Source organism: Lissotriton helveticus, chromosome 12 (genome assembly GCF_964261635.1).
Source record: "Lissotriton helveticus chromosome 12, aLisHel1.1, whole genome shotgun sequence".
NCBI lineage: Eukaryota > Metazoa > Chordata > Amphibia > Caudata > Salamandridae > Lissotriton > Lissotriton helveticus.
Window position 1 is genome coordinate 830,861,981 of NC_136073.1, and position 15,383 is coordinate 830,877,363.

General features: G+C 46.4%; 1 protein-coding gene across 5 annotated transcripts in view; it reads left to right on the forward strand.

Moving 5' to 3' along the window:
• Window positions 1-15,383, forward strand: part of LOC144799375 (ceramide synthase 2-like) — a 311,282-nt gene that overhangs the window by 225,745 nt on the left and 70,154 nt on the right. For all 5 annotated transcript variants that reach the window (XM_078670654.1, XM_078670655.1, XM_078670653.1 and 2 more), the window contains one exon: window positions 3,807-3,925. In XM_078670654.1, coding sequence (XP_078526780.1) covers window positions 3,807-3,925 — 119 coding nt within the window. The remainder of the gene's footprint in view (window positions 1-3,806; window positions 3,926-15,383) is intronic.

Genomic DNA, 15,383 nt, shown 5'->3' on the forward strand with positions numbered 1-15,383 from the left:
TTAAAACATTAGGACAGGTGCGGGCCTTCCAGGCCTCCATTCGACACTCCAGTCTCAGACTTTGCCCCCAAACTCAGCTGGAACAGCTTCAAAGACCATCAAACAACATTCTAAAGAAAGAGGCACTATACTGTAATGAAAAAGAAATCTACCTGTAGATTTATAATGCTTGTAAAGTGCAATTGAATAATATAGCAGTGAAAATAAAAGAAATTGATTTCTGATCCTCTTAGTTCCTGCGTACATCGAGTTTATGAGGTTAGAAGGGTACATATTAGATGTGTTTATTCCTCTTTGAGCCTCCTGTCTTGGCTCACAAGATGGTCACTTAACTGAAGGTAATTCCATTGAAGCTGGGGATGTGCGTAATTTGCTTTTGTGTAATTATGGGAAATTTCGGCACGATGTATTATGTTGTTCCTCTATGTTCGCAGAAAATGTTTACCGCGAAAGCTGCAATTCGTGGTAATTTGTTTTTACCACGAATGGTGCATAATTAGCTGAAGAGGTGTAATGGTGTAATTTCTAGAATTTCACGTAACTAGCATGACAATTTCCATAATTATACAAATTACACCAACATAATTAAAAATAAATCCCAGGCCCAATTGTAGCATCTTCCCCATGGCGCCAAAAAAAAAGGCGAGCATCTAAGCCCAATGACTAACAAGCATTTGCAATGCAATAGGTCTCGCATTAGGAAAGTTTGAGCTATTGGCATTGTAAATGACAATATTTTTTTATGTGTTGGTTTTGGAAATGGATAAATTAATAGCATTGTTATTTACAATGCCAATAGCTTATACTTTCGCAAATGTGACACCTATTGCATTTGTAATGCAATATATGTATTGTTGAGAGTGGGAGAGCGTGACAGTGGGAGAGTCAGTGAGTGGGTGGGTGGGAGAGTCAGTGAGTGAGTGGGTGGGTGGAGTGGGTGGGTGGGAGAGTCAGTGAGTGGGTGGGTGGAAGAGTCAGTGAGTGGGTGGGAGAGTTAGTGAGTGGGTGGGAGAGTTATTGAGTGGGTGGGAGAGTCAGTGAGTGGGTGGGAGAGTCAGTGAGTGGGTGGGAGAGTCAGTGAGTGGGTGGGAGAGTCGGTGGGTGGGAGAGTGAGTGGGTGGGTGGGTGGGAGGGTGAGTGGGTGGGAGGGATAGTGAGTGGGAGGGAGAGTGAGTGTGAGGTAGAGTGAGTGGGAGGGAGAGTCAGTGAATGGGAGGGAGAGTCAGTGAGTGGGTGGGAGAGTCAGTGCGTGGGTGGGAGAGTCAGTGCGTGGGTGGGAGTGTCAGTGCGTGGGTGGGAGAGTCAGTGAGCTGGTGAGAGAGTCAGTGAGCCGGTGGGAGAGTCAGTGAGCGGGTGGGAGAGTCAGTGAGTGGGTGGGAGAGTCAGTGAGTGGGTGGGAGAGTCAGTTCTTCATTTCCTCCGAGGTACTCCTCATCAGTGTCATCCGCAGATAAGCATCTCTGTGGCTCGGCTCTCAGCAGTGCCACATATAACTGCCCTGTAGGGCACGTGCCAGATAGGACCCTAGCGCGGTTGTTAGCCCCTTCAGAATTAGCACCCTCAGCTGCCTGTCAGCCAGCTAACAAGGAACACGAAACCTGGTTATTTTTGCTACTTTCAAAGTTTTGGCGCGCAGTGGGAGTTTGCTAATCCGAGGGGACGTCCTGAGGTCCCGTCGCCTCTGGAGGGCAGCGAGAGGTTAGGAGGAGCGAAATCCTTAATAAACCAAGAGTTTGTCCACCCTGGCGCTTATCCTGTCGGCCCAGCACTGTTTTCGAATGAAATGTATAAACCTCTGTTGCGGACTCTCTGCTGCACCGTGTCCTTTGGCAATATTAAAAGGTTTTTCTCAGCTACTGTAAAACAATAAGCTGATAATTGGGGCATTAGGACACGGTAGGAAGCACCCGCAGCTGCGCTCGAGACTGCTCTCGGAGTCAGCGCGTGCAGAGGGGCACATCTTCCTCCGCTGAGCTGGCCTACCGCTGCTATCTAGGGAACAAGAAGCCCCTCCCCCTTCCAGAACCCTCTCAGGTGAGCCAGGGTCTCGAATGTGAATTTGTTTATCTCCGGGTCCCAGGGCTGACGCACGGAGCTGTTGACATTCTATGTTTGATGGTCTGGAGGGTCCAATGCACTGAAGGGGGTTTGAGTCCTCACGGGAGGCCAGGAATAATAAATACACAGTCTGCATAGATCCCCCCTCTTCCTGCGCAGTCACAGCCAGTACACGGCAATCACTTCTGAGGGCAGGCCCGGCCAATCCGCTCGCGGCCGACAGGAAGTCCCGCCTCCCGAGGTCCGTGAACAGGCATGCCGGCGCATGGAGCGCCCTGCCGGTCCGGGGTAGCCCGGGTCCCCAGGAGGGGGCCAGGGAGAAGGAGGAGTGTGGCGCCTGTTGTGGGGCTCCTCTGACCTGAGGGAGCCCCGATTCAGAAGAGGAGAGGAGAGGAGAGGAGACGAGACGCGGAGCACGAGAGGAGCCCCGCCGGAAGAGCGCAGTCGGTGAGTGGGGCCCAGGGCTGATGTGAAGTGCGTGCGTGCCTGTGTGTATGCCTGGGGGTGGGGGGGGGAGTGTATGTGCGTGCGTGTGCGCGCGAGGGAATGTGTGTGCGCATGCGTGACTGTGTGTGATTGAGAGAGAATGCGAGGTAGGGGATAGTGTGCCTGTATGTGTGCCTGTATGTGTGCCGTATGCCTGCGTGTGCATGCGCGCGCCTGTGTGCGTGCGTGCGTGCATGCAGAGGAGTGGGGGCTGCCTGTGTCTGTGTGTGAGCAAGGGATTTGCACTGCGCATGCGCAGCTACCAGACGCTCGCTCCCGAGGTGAAATCCGACACTGAAAACGCTCGTAACACTTTGGTGTCCACTCTCCTAAATACGGATCACATTAGTTGTCGAGCTGACAGCATTCATGCTTCGCATGAATGCTAACGTCAGCTCGACCTAAAAATGAGGAAGAAGCTAATCAAGACAGAAACTTGAAAATGGAGGACTGTCTCAAAATAGATGGTCCTTTTTAAGGGACAGTAGAGAACGAATGGATTCATGCAGGTTTCAAGGGAAATTTGACCCGAGCTATGCAAGAAATAAAGGAAGCCCTAGCATAATACAACACTGATTCGTACTCAGACCGATCACTGCTTTAGCGGCACCAACTTTTTACCACAACAGGCTGTCTGCTTCCGCTACATGTTGTTTTCTCCATAGCATTCTGGCGGAACCATATGAAAAGTCTTTTCTAGTTTGTTGATCATTATAAGTAGTGCTAAGTTGTTTGATCTCTTTGTGGGGCATTTACAAGCTTTGTAGAACCATAGACTGTCTTTCAGGGTTGCGTAGACCTGTGAGAGCACACAACATAAGCAATGTGGCGCAGCCCTCCAGCCTCAGTCCATTGACACAATACATATATTGACAACTCTTCATAACTGATAGTCGCCTACTACAAAAAAGATAAAACAATATAACAGCACTTGTATATAAATGCTCCCAGTGTGGCACTGCTCCATTTTCGGACACTCCTCGTCCAGGAACACTTCATCGCAATGCTCTTACTGCCCACATTCCATCCCAGAAGCCAAGTACCTCTTAAACAACTCTTTGCCTTTGCCTCCCTACAGCACTTTGCCTCCTGTTGGCCAAAATTTGCACACTGCGATGAAACATTTGGAAAGTAAAAGCCAGGATAAACACTACTAGCAGTAGATTGAACTCTATATACGCTATATTATCGCTAATTACCAATGACCACAAGGGCACAGAAGAAGGTTTAATTTTAATACACTGTTCATCTTTCTCTCCTAGGCAGAGGCTTGCAGCTTGTCCAAGCAAAGCGACCTGCGTACGAGGCAAGTCCACAGGTGGTTTCGGGTGCGACGGAATCAAGACCGGTCCAGCTTGACAAAAAAGTTCTGTGAAGCCAAGTAAGTTTTCAACACTCTTTGAGATTTGGCAAGTAGACAATTTGATGAAAATTTTATTTGATAGAAAATAAAATGACAAAGTGACGTTGGTGATAGCATAGTTAACTTTATCAGTTAAAACGTGGAAAATGAATTACTCCAACAAACCTCAATAACCAGGTCCACTATCTCCTGATGAGTCTTGTATTCTCTCTAGAAGCGCAGGCCTGCGACACAGAAGATTCAGTTTATTTCTTCCGCAACTTACTTGACCCTAGCATGCTGCCACTTTGTCTTTGAAATATCTTCTTTGTTTCTACTCCCCTTCAGCCTGCCTTTTCTTTTAACAAAGATATTAACTTTTGCCCGTCTTCGAACAATCGTTCCTTAAAAATGTCTTACTTTGTCTGTCTGCTTTCACCTCGAATACCCTTTTCTTCTGGAAACACTGGGTATTAGTGCTTATTTTTTTTTTTAAGTGCTAGGCCCTCTTTAGGAGGCTACTACAGCTTGCACCACCTGTTGCCCCTGCCAGAGCTGCCAATGACCGTACAATACAACTGATAACAATCACACTACTGCAAGTGTGACAGTTCAGACTATTCCAGGCATTGGAATCTGTAAGACTGGCTTGGGCAGCAGGTATTAGTTACTTTTAATGTATATTGAATTAACAAATTATTGTTGTTGTGCTCATCTCCAAATGAGGCAAACAGCGCCACCATGTGGCAGATGCTTATAAGTGCCAGTGTTGACAATTAAGTGCATAAAGAAGAATTGATGGACAGAATGCAGAACAATGTCATACATTCACCCCAGTACAGAGATCTGGGCCCAAATCCATCGGTTTTTTTGCTCCCCATGCCATTCCAGTTTGAACCCAGCCAAATACAAATCAGTTGTGATACTGCGCCCAATGGGAACAGTCCAGCCTGAACTGCCAGGCCAGGTCCTCCCTGGACTGGAAACAAGCATCCTAGACCGGTTTTGGGGTTTCACCGCTCATCAGCAAGGATAGCTTGACTTCAGTGACAAGGAGAGCACGGAACCCATGTCTTGGCATACACGTCCCACTCGGGGTGACAAATGCAAAAAGAACAATGTCATACATTCACCCCAGTACAGAGATCTGGGCCTAAATCCATCGTTTTTGAGCCGGTGTTGACAATTAAGTGCCAGTGCCAAGCACTGGAAACCACCGGCTCCAGTTAAGCACTGCTGGGAATGCTGTTAGACTGATTTAGACACTTGGGAGGTTCATTCACCTGGATCATTACTTAATTCAAGTGGTCTGCGGCTCCAGGTCACCTTACATGAAAATGCCTGTATTTTCCTATATAACTTTCTGTCGCACACAAGATGTGCTGAGTTTGCCATAATATGTTACTTCTTATAACTGAAAAAGACTTTCAATCCTAATATGTAAGCTTCCATTCTATAGAAGAATATGAACACCCAAGGGTGTGTTATGCGTATTGCTAAATGCCCCCACAACCCTAAATCTAACCTTAATTTCTGTGTCTAGGTTCCCTGTGAGGACCTTTCTGGCAAAGACAAACTCATTGATCACAGACCAGATTGATGAAAACAAGTTACTTACCTGTAACTTTGGTTCCCCAGTATTGGTAACTTTCATAGATTCCCATGCTTTGTATCATTCCCCGTCGTCTGAATGGGAGCCTCGGTAAATTAAAAATACCATAGTAGTAAGCACAAAGTGAAAATATAGGCCTAGGCCTCATCTCATTTTGTAGCTTATCCACCTCTTTTTGTAAAAGAGACCAAATTCTTGCAATAGCCAATCAGAGCAGCCTCACCCCATAGAACCTTCCTGAGAGAGCCTCAGATTTTCGTAGCCGTTGTGAACCGCAACAACATTGGACAATAAGGCTGAGCTTTCCCAGGGGAGGAGGGTGGGCGCATGGGAATCTATGAAAGTTACCAATACTGGGGAACCAAAGTTACAGGTAAGTAACTTGTTTTCTTGCCCCAGTATTGGAACTTTCATAGATTCCCATGCTTTGTATCAGAATAGCTAGCAGTAAAGAGAAAGCATATTTTGTCCTTTGTATATCTCTAAATGTCATACATAATCCTGACAAGAAAGCAGATACACATTGCCATCACAAAGCAGAACAAGAACAAGTAATACAAAATATGCAATACAGGAAGGCGGGATAGAAAGGAAAGCTCACCGACTTAATGGAAAAGGTTCCTCAAGACCGCTTGGCCCACTGCTGCATCCTCTTTCACAGAAGAAGCCAAGCAGTAGTGGCGAGTGAAGGTGTGGCCACTGCTCCATGTCCCCGCTCTACATATGTCCTTGATCGGGACACCTGAGAATAGAGCCACCGATAAAGCCATTGACCTCGTAGAATGAGCACGAACAGCTCGCTGAAGTGGCTTTCCCGCTTCTCGATGGCAAAACTGGATTGCACTGGATATCCAGCGGGAAATGCAGGGTTTAGAAATTGGACAACCCTTTCGCGGAGCACTGTATGAAACAAAAAGCTGGGAAGACTTCCTGAACAGTTTTGTCCGCTCCAAGTAGAACTTGAGACATCTATGAATGTTCAAAGAATGTAACGCCCTCTCTGCTGGTGTGGAGGGCCGCGGAAAGAAGGACTTTAAGATCACCGGCTCATTCAGATGAAATTCTGAGGGGACCTTTGGAATAAATTTAGGATTTGTCCACAGGATGAGAACATCATTCTTAAATTGTAGAAAGGGTTCCTCAATTGTGAAAGCCTGGAGCTCACTAACTCTTCTAGCCGATGTCGGGGCCAAGAGAAGAGCCAGTTTCCATGATACAAACTTCATGTCGGCCCTGTGAATAGGCTCAAACGGGGCCTTCATTAGATGTGACAGAACCAAATTAAGATGCCAAGCTGGTGGTGGAGGCCAGACTGGAGGAAAAACCCTGAACAAACCTTTCAGTAACTGTTTAATGATCCTCGCAGACCAAAGGGAAGGACCTGATGATGATCGTCTAAATCTAGAAATGGCCGCCAGATGTACCTTTACAGAAGATTGAGCCAGTCCAGATTTTGCAAGAGAAAGGATGTAAGGCAAGAGTTGGTGCGGTGCAGAAGTATATGGATGTAGACCTTGTCTCTGACACCAAAGGCAGAATCTCTTCCACTTTGCCCGATAGGTTTTATTTGTACTAGGCGCTCGGGCCTGGGCTAAAATTTCTCTACATTCTCCTGAAAGATTCAAACCCTGGAACTCTCTGAACTCAGGAGCCACGCTGTCAATTGGAGTGACCTCAGTTCTGTATGCAGAACCTGCCCGTGAGCCATTGTTAATAGTGATGGAACAGGCCGCAGGAGAATCGGTTGATCTTGGGAGAGAAGAAGAAGTTCTGTGTACCAAAACTGCCTGGGCCATGCTGGTGCAATCAGAATCATTCTGCACGGCTCCGCCTTGAGCTTGCGGATCAGTCTCAGGATCAGCAGAATAGGTGGAAAGGCGTAAACAAATGCGCCGTACCAGGCAATCAAAAGCGCATTCCCCAAGGATCCCTGATGGTGATCCCTGCTTGCGTAGGACTGGCATTTGGCGTTCTGAGGAGTCGCAAACAGATCGATGGTTGGGGTCCGCCAACGTGAAAACAGTTCCTCCAGAATGGTCTGATCCAGTTCCCATTCGTGGCTGATAGTCTTTTGGCGACTCAAAGCGTCCGAGTGTGCCCGCAAGATGTTCCGCTGAAAGAGTCATATTGTGTTGGATCACCCAATTCCAAAGTCTCTGTGCTTCCGTCGAAAGGGTGCAGGATCTCGTCCCGCCCTGCTTGTTTATGTAGTGCATGGCCGTGGTGTTGTCTGTACGAACCAGCACTGAACGGTTGCGGATCCTTGGAAGGAAAGCCTGTAAGGCTAGACGAATGGCCATAAGTTCCAGTAGATTGATGTGGAATTTGCCTTGGACTGTGCTCCAATGACCACTGACTTTCAGTTCTTGGAGGACCGCTCCCCACCCCTCCATGGAAGCATCTGTTGTCAACACCATGGGAGATGGTGGAAGTTGGAATGGCAAACCTACTGAAAGATTCTCTTTTAGCAACCACCAGCTGCTTGCTTTTCGCATTCCCGGTGTGATCACTATCTTGTCGTCGAAGGAGCCTGTCACCTGACGCCATTGCTTGTCCAGCTGTTCCTGCAGTGGACGCATTCGAAGCCTGCAGTGTGGTATCAATGGTATGCAGGATGAGATCGATCCGAGAAGCGATTTGTATTGGCGAACTGACAGAAACCTTCTTGTTTGCAGGAGGCGAGCTGAGAGAATCAGTTTGGTCTGGCGCTCTTCCGAAGGGAAAGCCATGCAGCATTCCGTGTCTAGGATCGCACCCAAAAACCTCGCTGTCTTGGAGGGGTGCAAAATCGATTTCTCCTTGTTGAGTCGAAGGCCCAGCTGCTCGAACAGTTGACTGCAGCTCGTGACTGCCCTTGACGCTTCTTGGAACGAAGGAGCCTTTACCAGCCAATCGTCCAGATATGGGAAGACTTCGAAAGACTGCTTCCTGAGAAAAGCTGCCACAGGAGCCAGTACCTTTGTAAAGATCCTCGGTGCGGACCGGAGACCAAAAGGCAGTACTCTGAATTGAAAATGGCTCTTGCCTACTGTGAATCGAAGATATTGCCTGTGAGCTGGATGAATGGGCACATGGAAATATACATCCTCCAAATCTAGGGTTGCCATGTAGTCCCCTGGATTGAGAAGGCGGAGAATGTCCTGAAGGGTGACCATCCTGAAGGACAACTTGATGAGATAAGTGTTGAGCTCCCGTAGATCTAAAATCGGACGCCACTTCTCCTTCGTTTTCTGAACCAGGAAGAACCTGGAATAGAACCCTTTCCTCTTCTGGGAGTGCGGTACAGGCTCTATTGCCCCCTTGATGAAGAGCTGGTGGGCCTCGAGACGAAGAAGTCCTAGATGTTTGGGTGTAATGGCGTCTGGAGCTCTCGTTGGAGGAAGATTTTCAAATTCCAACGTGTGTCCTCCCTTGATGATGTTCAGGACCCACTGGTCTGATGTTATGACCCTCCAGCTGTTTAGGCAATGGGCAATCCTGCCCCTAGGGCACAGGAACAGTAGAAAGAGGCACATGGGTGCTATTGTCTCCTAGTATTGTCTCTCCTCTGTTGCCCCTGACGTCCTCTCGGCGGCTGGCGAGAGAAAGACCCCCTCTGTGAATATTGGGGTTTGTATGACTGGCCAGGTTGGGAGTTGGAAGAGTAGCGGTGCTGATTGCCGCCTCTGTAGGATGAGAAACCTCTTCCTCTTGCCCCCTTAAAGGGAACTTTGCGGTATTGTAATGTTCCCAAGGACTTAGCCGTGTCAGTATCTTTCTTTATGCCTTGTAGGGCGTCATCCACGTGTTTACCGAATAACATCTCTCCGTCATAAGGTAGGTCCAGAATTTTGTTCTGTACTTCCTGTCTAAACCACGTGGCTCGCAGCCAACCCTGGCGTCTTAAAACAGCCGAGCCTGCTAGTGCTCGGAAGGCCGTAGTTGCTATATCCATAGTGCAGTCGATTACCTCCGAGAGGCATGCTCCCCATCCATCAAGATTTTCCTGACCTCGTCCTTAGACCCATCCTGAAGTTCTTCCACAAACGGGGAGAGATCACACCACATCTGGCGATCATATCTCCCCAGAATCGCCAGAGCATTAGCTGCCCTAACGAGGAGGCTGGCCATTGCGGAGAATCTTTTTCCAACATTGTCCAGACGCCTCCCCTCTTTATCAGGTGGTGTCGTTAGCGGCGTGGATGGATTTTTGGATTTACTCTGTGCGGCCTTGGAGATAACCGAGTCCGGTTTTGGTTGACCTAGAAGACATGCCGGGCTGCCCTCCGGCGCCTTATATTTTTTCTCCAGTCTGGGAAGTACTGGGAGGACCGTGGCTGGATTTTGCATAGCCTTTATTCCGTCTGACCAAACATGTTCAATGATGGGGATTGAACGAACTGACTTCCGGAATGGTTCTTTGAAGTCGTACAAAAAACAGTCAGATTGAACTGTAACTGGAAGACCAAATCTCTTGGACGCTCGTTCCATTAGGTTGTGAAAACCTCCAATATCTGCTGGAGGAGAGATTGCGGTATCAGGCCCTGTTATATCTGGATCTTGAAGGCCATCCTGATTCCAGTCCATATTCTGATCTTGGTCAGGTTCCCCCTGCTGATCCGCATCTGATGAGGCATCATCATCATCCCGAATGGCAACCACCTCTTGAGGATGTTCTAGGGGCTCTGGGTCATGCAGCCTTGAAGGCAAAGAGGCGTCTGCCATTGATTGTGATAACTGAGGCGGAGGTGTGGGAGGACGCATTTGTTGAACCTCCTGTTGAGTAGGAAACCGCCTCCGATAGTCCTGCATCATTAATTACAGGTCAGAGATGAGAGAGGACGGCATCGCTACCATCTCCTGTTGAGACCGGCGTGGAGATCTCTGTGAATGAACCTGCATGCAAGGCCTCTCTTGCTGGTCATAATAGTCTTGCGGAGCATATTGGTGTTGCTCCGTTTCACCTTCTTCAGAACTGACCTCCTGTAATTTGACTTGCAAGTCAGATGGGCTATAAGCTGGCCCATAATTGCTATCATTCTCCTCCTCAGAGTCATCAAGTAATAATGATGGAGGCAACCGCGTAACCCGCCGTGGAGATGTCATTTCTGGTGTTATACGCCTCTTTCTTTGAGAAATGCAGAGTTTCCCAGTCGTCGACGACGTTGTCGACGGGATCGTCGTCGACGGTTGAATCTTCGTGAACTGTTTCGTCGACGGAAGCGTCAACGAAGAGACTGTGCTCGTCGTCGAAGGCTGAGTCGTCGACGGTGAGATGGTCCTCGTCGACGATGGTTGGATCGTTGACGGAATCGTCGACGAACTCGTCGTCAGAATCATGGTCGCCGGCGTCGTCGACGTTGTTCTCCTCGTCGTCGTCGACGTGGAAAAAGTCAGCTTTGTCGACGACTAACAGGAATCATGCGTCTTAAACATTGTCGACGGTGTAGATGCCGTCGTCGTAGCCATCGTCGACGAGCCCGTCGACGAGGCCAGTTTTTGAGACAAGTCTTTCCTGACAGGAATCGTCGACGTACCTGTGGTTTTCACCATCGACGAACGCTGTTTCTTGTCAGAAGCAATGTCCTGAGGCGTAGATGAAGGCTTTTTCACCCCTCTTTCTTTCTCTGAAGGTGGTGAAGTCACAGAGATGATCTTCTTAGCCTTTTTTGTAGGTTGCAACTCCTCAGGCTGTCCCTGCCTCTCCTTTTCACCGTGGTGAGGAGCTTTTAGGGAAGCAGGCCTATCAGACCTATCAGAGGTCCCAGGCAAGGCCTATACATGGGGCTCATCAGATGTTGAAGGGGGAGACGTACCCCTCTTCTTTGATCTTCTTGATGACACCACAGAAGAAGAGTCCTCACTGTCCGAAGACAGAACTCCCTTGCGGTCCTTTATTTTTTGCAACCAAGTCAGCAGGCGGCCTTCTCTGTCCCTCAAGTTCTTGGTGGAGAAGGTTCTGCAAATCTTGCAGTCACTGGCTTTATGGTCCGGATATAAGCAGTATATGCAGTCTTCGTGTTTGTCTTCAACAAACGACCTCTTTTTTGAGCAACTAGCACAGGCTCTAAAAAGTGCTTTCTTCTCTTTGTCAGACATGACGAAAAAACAGGCAAAAAGTTGTAGAAATATACTCAGAAGTGAAGAAAATTGAGCAGAGCTCAATATAGACTCCCTTGCACAACGCGCGGTAGAAAATCTGAGGCTCTGAGGCTCTCTCAGGAAGGTTCTATGGGGTGAGGCTGCTCTGATTGGCTATTGCAAGAATTTGGTCTCTTTTAGAAAAAGAGGTGGATAAGCTACAAAATGAGATGAGGCCTAGGCCTATTTTTTCACTTTGTGCTTACTACTAAGGTATTTTTTTTTTACCGAGGCTCCCATTCCGACGACGGGGAATGATACAAAGCATGGGAATCTATGAAAGTTCCAATACTGGGGCAAACAGATTCTCTGTCTAACTTTATATCACTCTTTTTCTCTCTTTGCATCTCTCAAAGGTTAAAGTAATGTTATAGTTAGTTGGTTTAAACAAAAAAAAACTGAAATTCACCCGTCATAGTTAGTTGAGCTAACTATAACTTGCTCCCTTGCCATGCACCACATATGACCTCACATATCACATCACTCATGACATGGTCTATGACATCATTTATGAATAGCTGATGCCATCTCAAATAACATCATTGATGTCAACATGATGACATCAGCCTTATTCGGCTTTGGGGATCCCGTTCCCCAGGTTCTATTTCTTTTTTTAAAGATGAGGGGGGGGGACAAGTGAGCCTTATTAGGCCCTGAATATCCAATCCTCAAAGTCCAATTTTTTATTTTATTTTTTAAAGGAGAGGGGGGACAAGTGCCCTCCTCCCACACCTTATTAGGCCCTGGGGACCCCAGAGCCATTTTTTTTAATTAAAGGGGAGGAGGGCCGTGTCCCCTGAGCCTTGTTAGGCCCTGGGGACCCCACCCCCTGGGCCGCTCCTTAAAATAAAGAGACATCGTCCCCAAGTCGTAATTGGCCCAGGGTAACCCTATATGCCAGGGCCCACAGTATTGAAAGGTGGGTTGCCTGGTGCCCACCTAGGGCACCACACATATATACTTGATGAAGGTGGCAGGGCAACCCAGGGCCCCCGCAGCCCAAGCCAGCTCCATGCATGCAGCGAGAGCTGGCATTGCTCCTGCCGCAGGTAGCCAGTACTCGTGTGTCTCCCTCGATGCAGGAGCAATATTTTGATCTATTTCCCTGCCCACTTCAGGGCTGGAAGGGAATTAGATCAAACATCTGCTCCCAGCTGGCAGGAGCATTTTTAAAGAGTATATATATATATATATATATATGTCTGTGTATATATATGTATATATATGTATATAAATATATATATTTTTTTTTTTCTCACACAGCGAACACCTCTTCTGGTTCACAGATTAAAGGCACACACGAAGTTTTGTCAAAGCAAAAATGCTTTATTTGGTGCTTGGCCTCCCACCCCCCCCCCCCCCCTATCGACAGACGCGTTTCGCCTCGCGGCTTTTTCAATGTCGTTTTTTTAAGTGTAAAGTGCAACCATTGAAACTCTTCACACGTCACAGTTAGTTATAGACATAGAAGATAGACTTTCCATCAGACTTAGTGCTATACTTTTCTATAGCGGACATCTTACAGTGTGGTAAACATGGTTCACAACAATAAAATATTTCATTATAAAGTGCAAGTGCGATAAGTTCTATTATAAAAAATAATTAATCAAAAGGTAAATGAAGAAAATGAAATAATGAGGTAAATTCAATACAAAACCTTTTTTGCATAAAAATTCATCAAATTCAGTGTATAACACCTCATTAAAATATCACATTAGGAAGATGAAATACATATAATCATTATAATTATTGATTTTTATATATAACCCAAATGTGATTTCATGATTGTGCCCTGGATGGGCTTATTGCCTTGTCTAGTTATTGCATTACCTCTCCTATATTCTTCCAAGATTCAGCTCTGAATTGGAGCAGCGTTTGGGGAGTGTGCTACGGTGTGATTTCCTAGTATTGGCATTTCACATTATCATTCTAAGTGTGTCCATAATACTTCATCATTGTTGAGCCCCACTGGGCTCATGCTTTGCAGCTTAATGATGTAGCGGGATTTCATGGCTCTAAGTTTTCTTAATCTGTCTCCGCCCCTTTCGTGCTTTTTTACTCCGTCGATACAATAAAAATGTAACAGGTCCCTGTTACTTTGATGATATGTTTCGAAATGTCTTGCGACGGGATATGTTGGATCTTTATTTGTAATAGCACGCATGTGCTCTAGTATACGTTTTTTAGTGGGGTTCTTAGTACTGCCAATGTATATTTTATTACACGGACATATTAAGCAATAGATGGTGTATTCGGAGTTACAGTTAAAAAATGTATTAATTGTTCGTATAGGCCTTGGATCCCCAGGTCTGCCTTCGAAGGTGGTAACCTTTCCACTATACTTACAAGTTTTATATTTATGACAGGGAAAAAAGCCATTTATCCCTAGTTTGTTTTGTGCCATTCCAGAATTGGAGAAATGGCTATGTATCAGCCGATCTCCTATTGAGGGGCATCTCCTGTAGGTAATGGGTGGGCGTTCGGGGAGGTGATTTTTGAGCACGTTATCTGACTTGAGAATGTGCCAATTCTTTTTGAAAATTTGAATTATATTAGCTGATTTCTCATTGTACTTGGTGATCATTTGTACATTGGTATCTATGGTGCCCTGATTTTTGTTCTTGGAAATCAAAGTTTTTTTCTTTCAATTTTGTTGACCTGCTCTTCAGCCCGTTTCAGGTCACCTTTCCTATATCCTCTTTCTTTGAAGCTTCTAATGCTTCATTTTTTGCTGCTATATACCATCTCTCAGTTGTACAATAACGTTTTAAACGTAATAATTCCCCATAGGGTATACTTTTGATCAGGCTTATAGGATGGTGACTTCCTGCATGCAGGACTGAGTTTCCTGCCGTTGGTTTCCTGAAGAGATGGGTCAGTAAGGTCCCATTCTCAATATAGACCTGTAGGTCCAGATAGTTAACTGTACTGTCACTGATGTTTCCTGTGAATATTATATTTAAATCATTATTATTTAGCGTGGCAATATATTCCTCAGCCGAGGATCCATTACCGCGCCATATAATAAATAGGTCGTCGATGTATCGCGACCAAAGTACAATCCTATCCAGCCATTGGTCATTGGCCTCCCCTCAGGCTACGTGCTTCTCCCACCAGCCGACGAAAAGATTTGCATAGCTGGGGGCGAAGCACGTACCCATCGCTGTATCCCGTTTTTGTTGGTACAATTGTCCTGCAAATGTAAAGATGTTATTGTGCAAACAATACGAAATCATTTCCAGTAGCATTGCATTATGTAGCGTAAATTTAGGATGTCTTTGACCCAAAAACCATCTTATTGCCTTCAAACCATCGGAATGACAGATACAAGTATATAGGCTGGTAATGTCCAAGGTTATTAACAATAAATCTTGTTCCCAAATGACTCCCTCTATTTGTTTGAGAAAGTCCTGTGTGTCCTGTATATAAGATGTCAAGTTCTTAACAAAGGGAGCTAAAAAGGAGTCTACGTAGATAGCTGTATTTTCCAGGAGACTGTTGATTGAAGCCACTATGGGTCTACCTGGAGGATTTCTATGATGTTTATGATTTTTTGGAAGATGGTAAAAAGTTGGCAAGGTGGGTTCATCACAGTAGAGGAAAAGGTATTCGTCATGATTCAACATGCCCTCATCTTTCCACTGGCTCAATAGGCGATGATATTCCATTATACAATCCACATACTTTTTCCGATTGATTGGAGTATAGCATTTAACATCTTCCAATTGCCGCATGGCTTCTCTATGATAGTGTTCCTTATTGAAA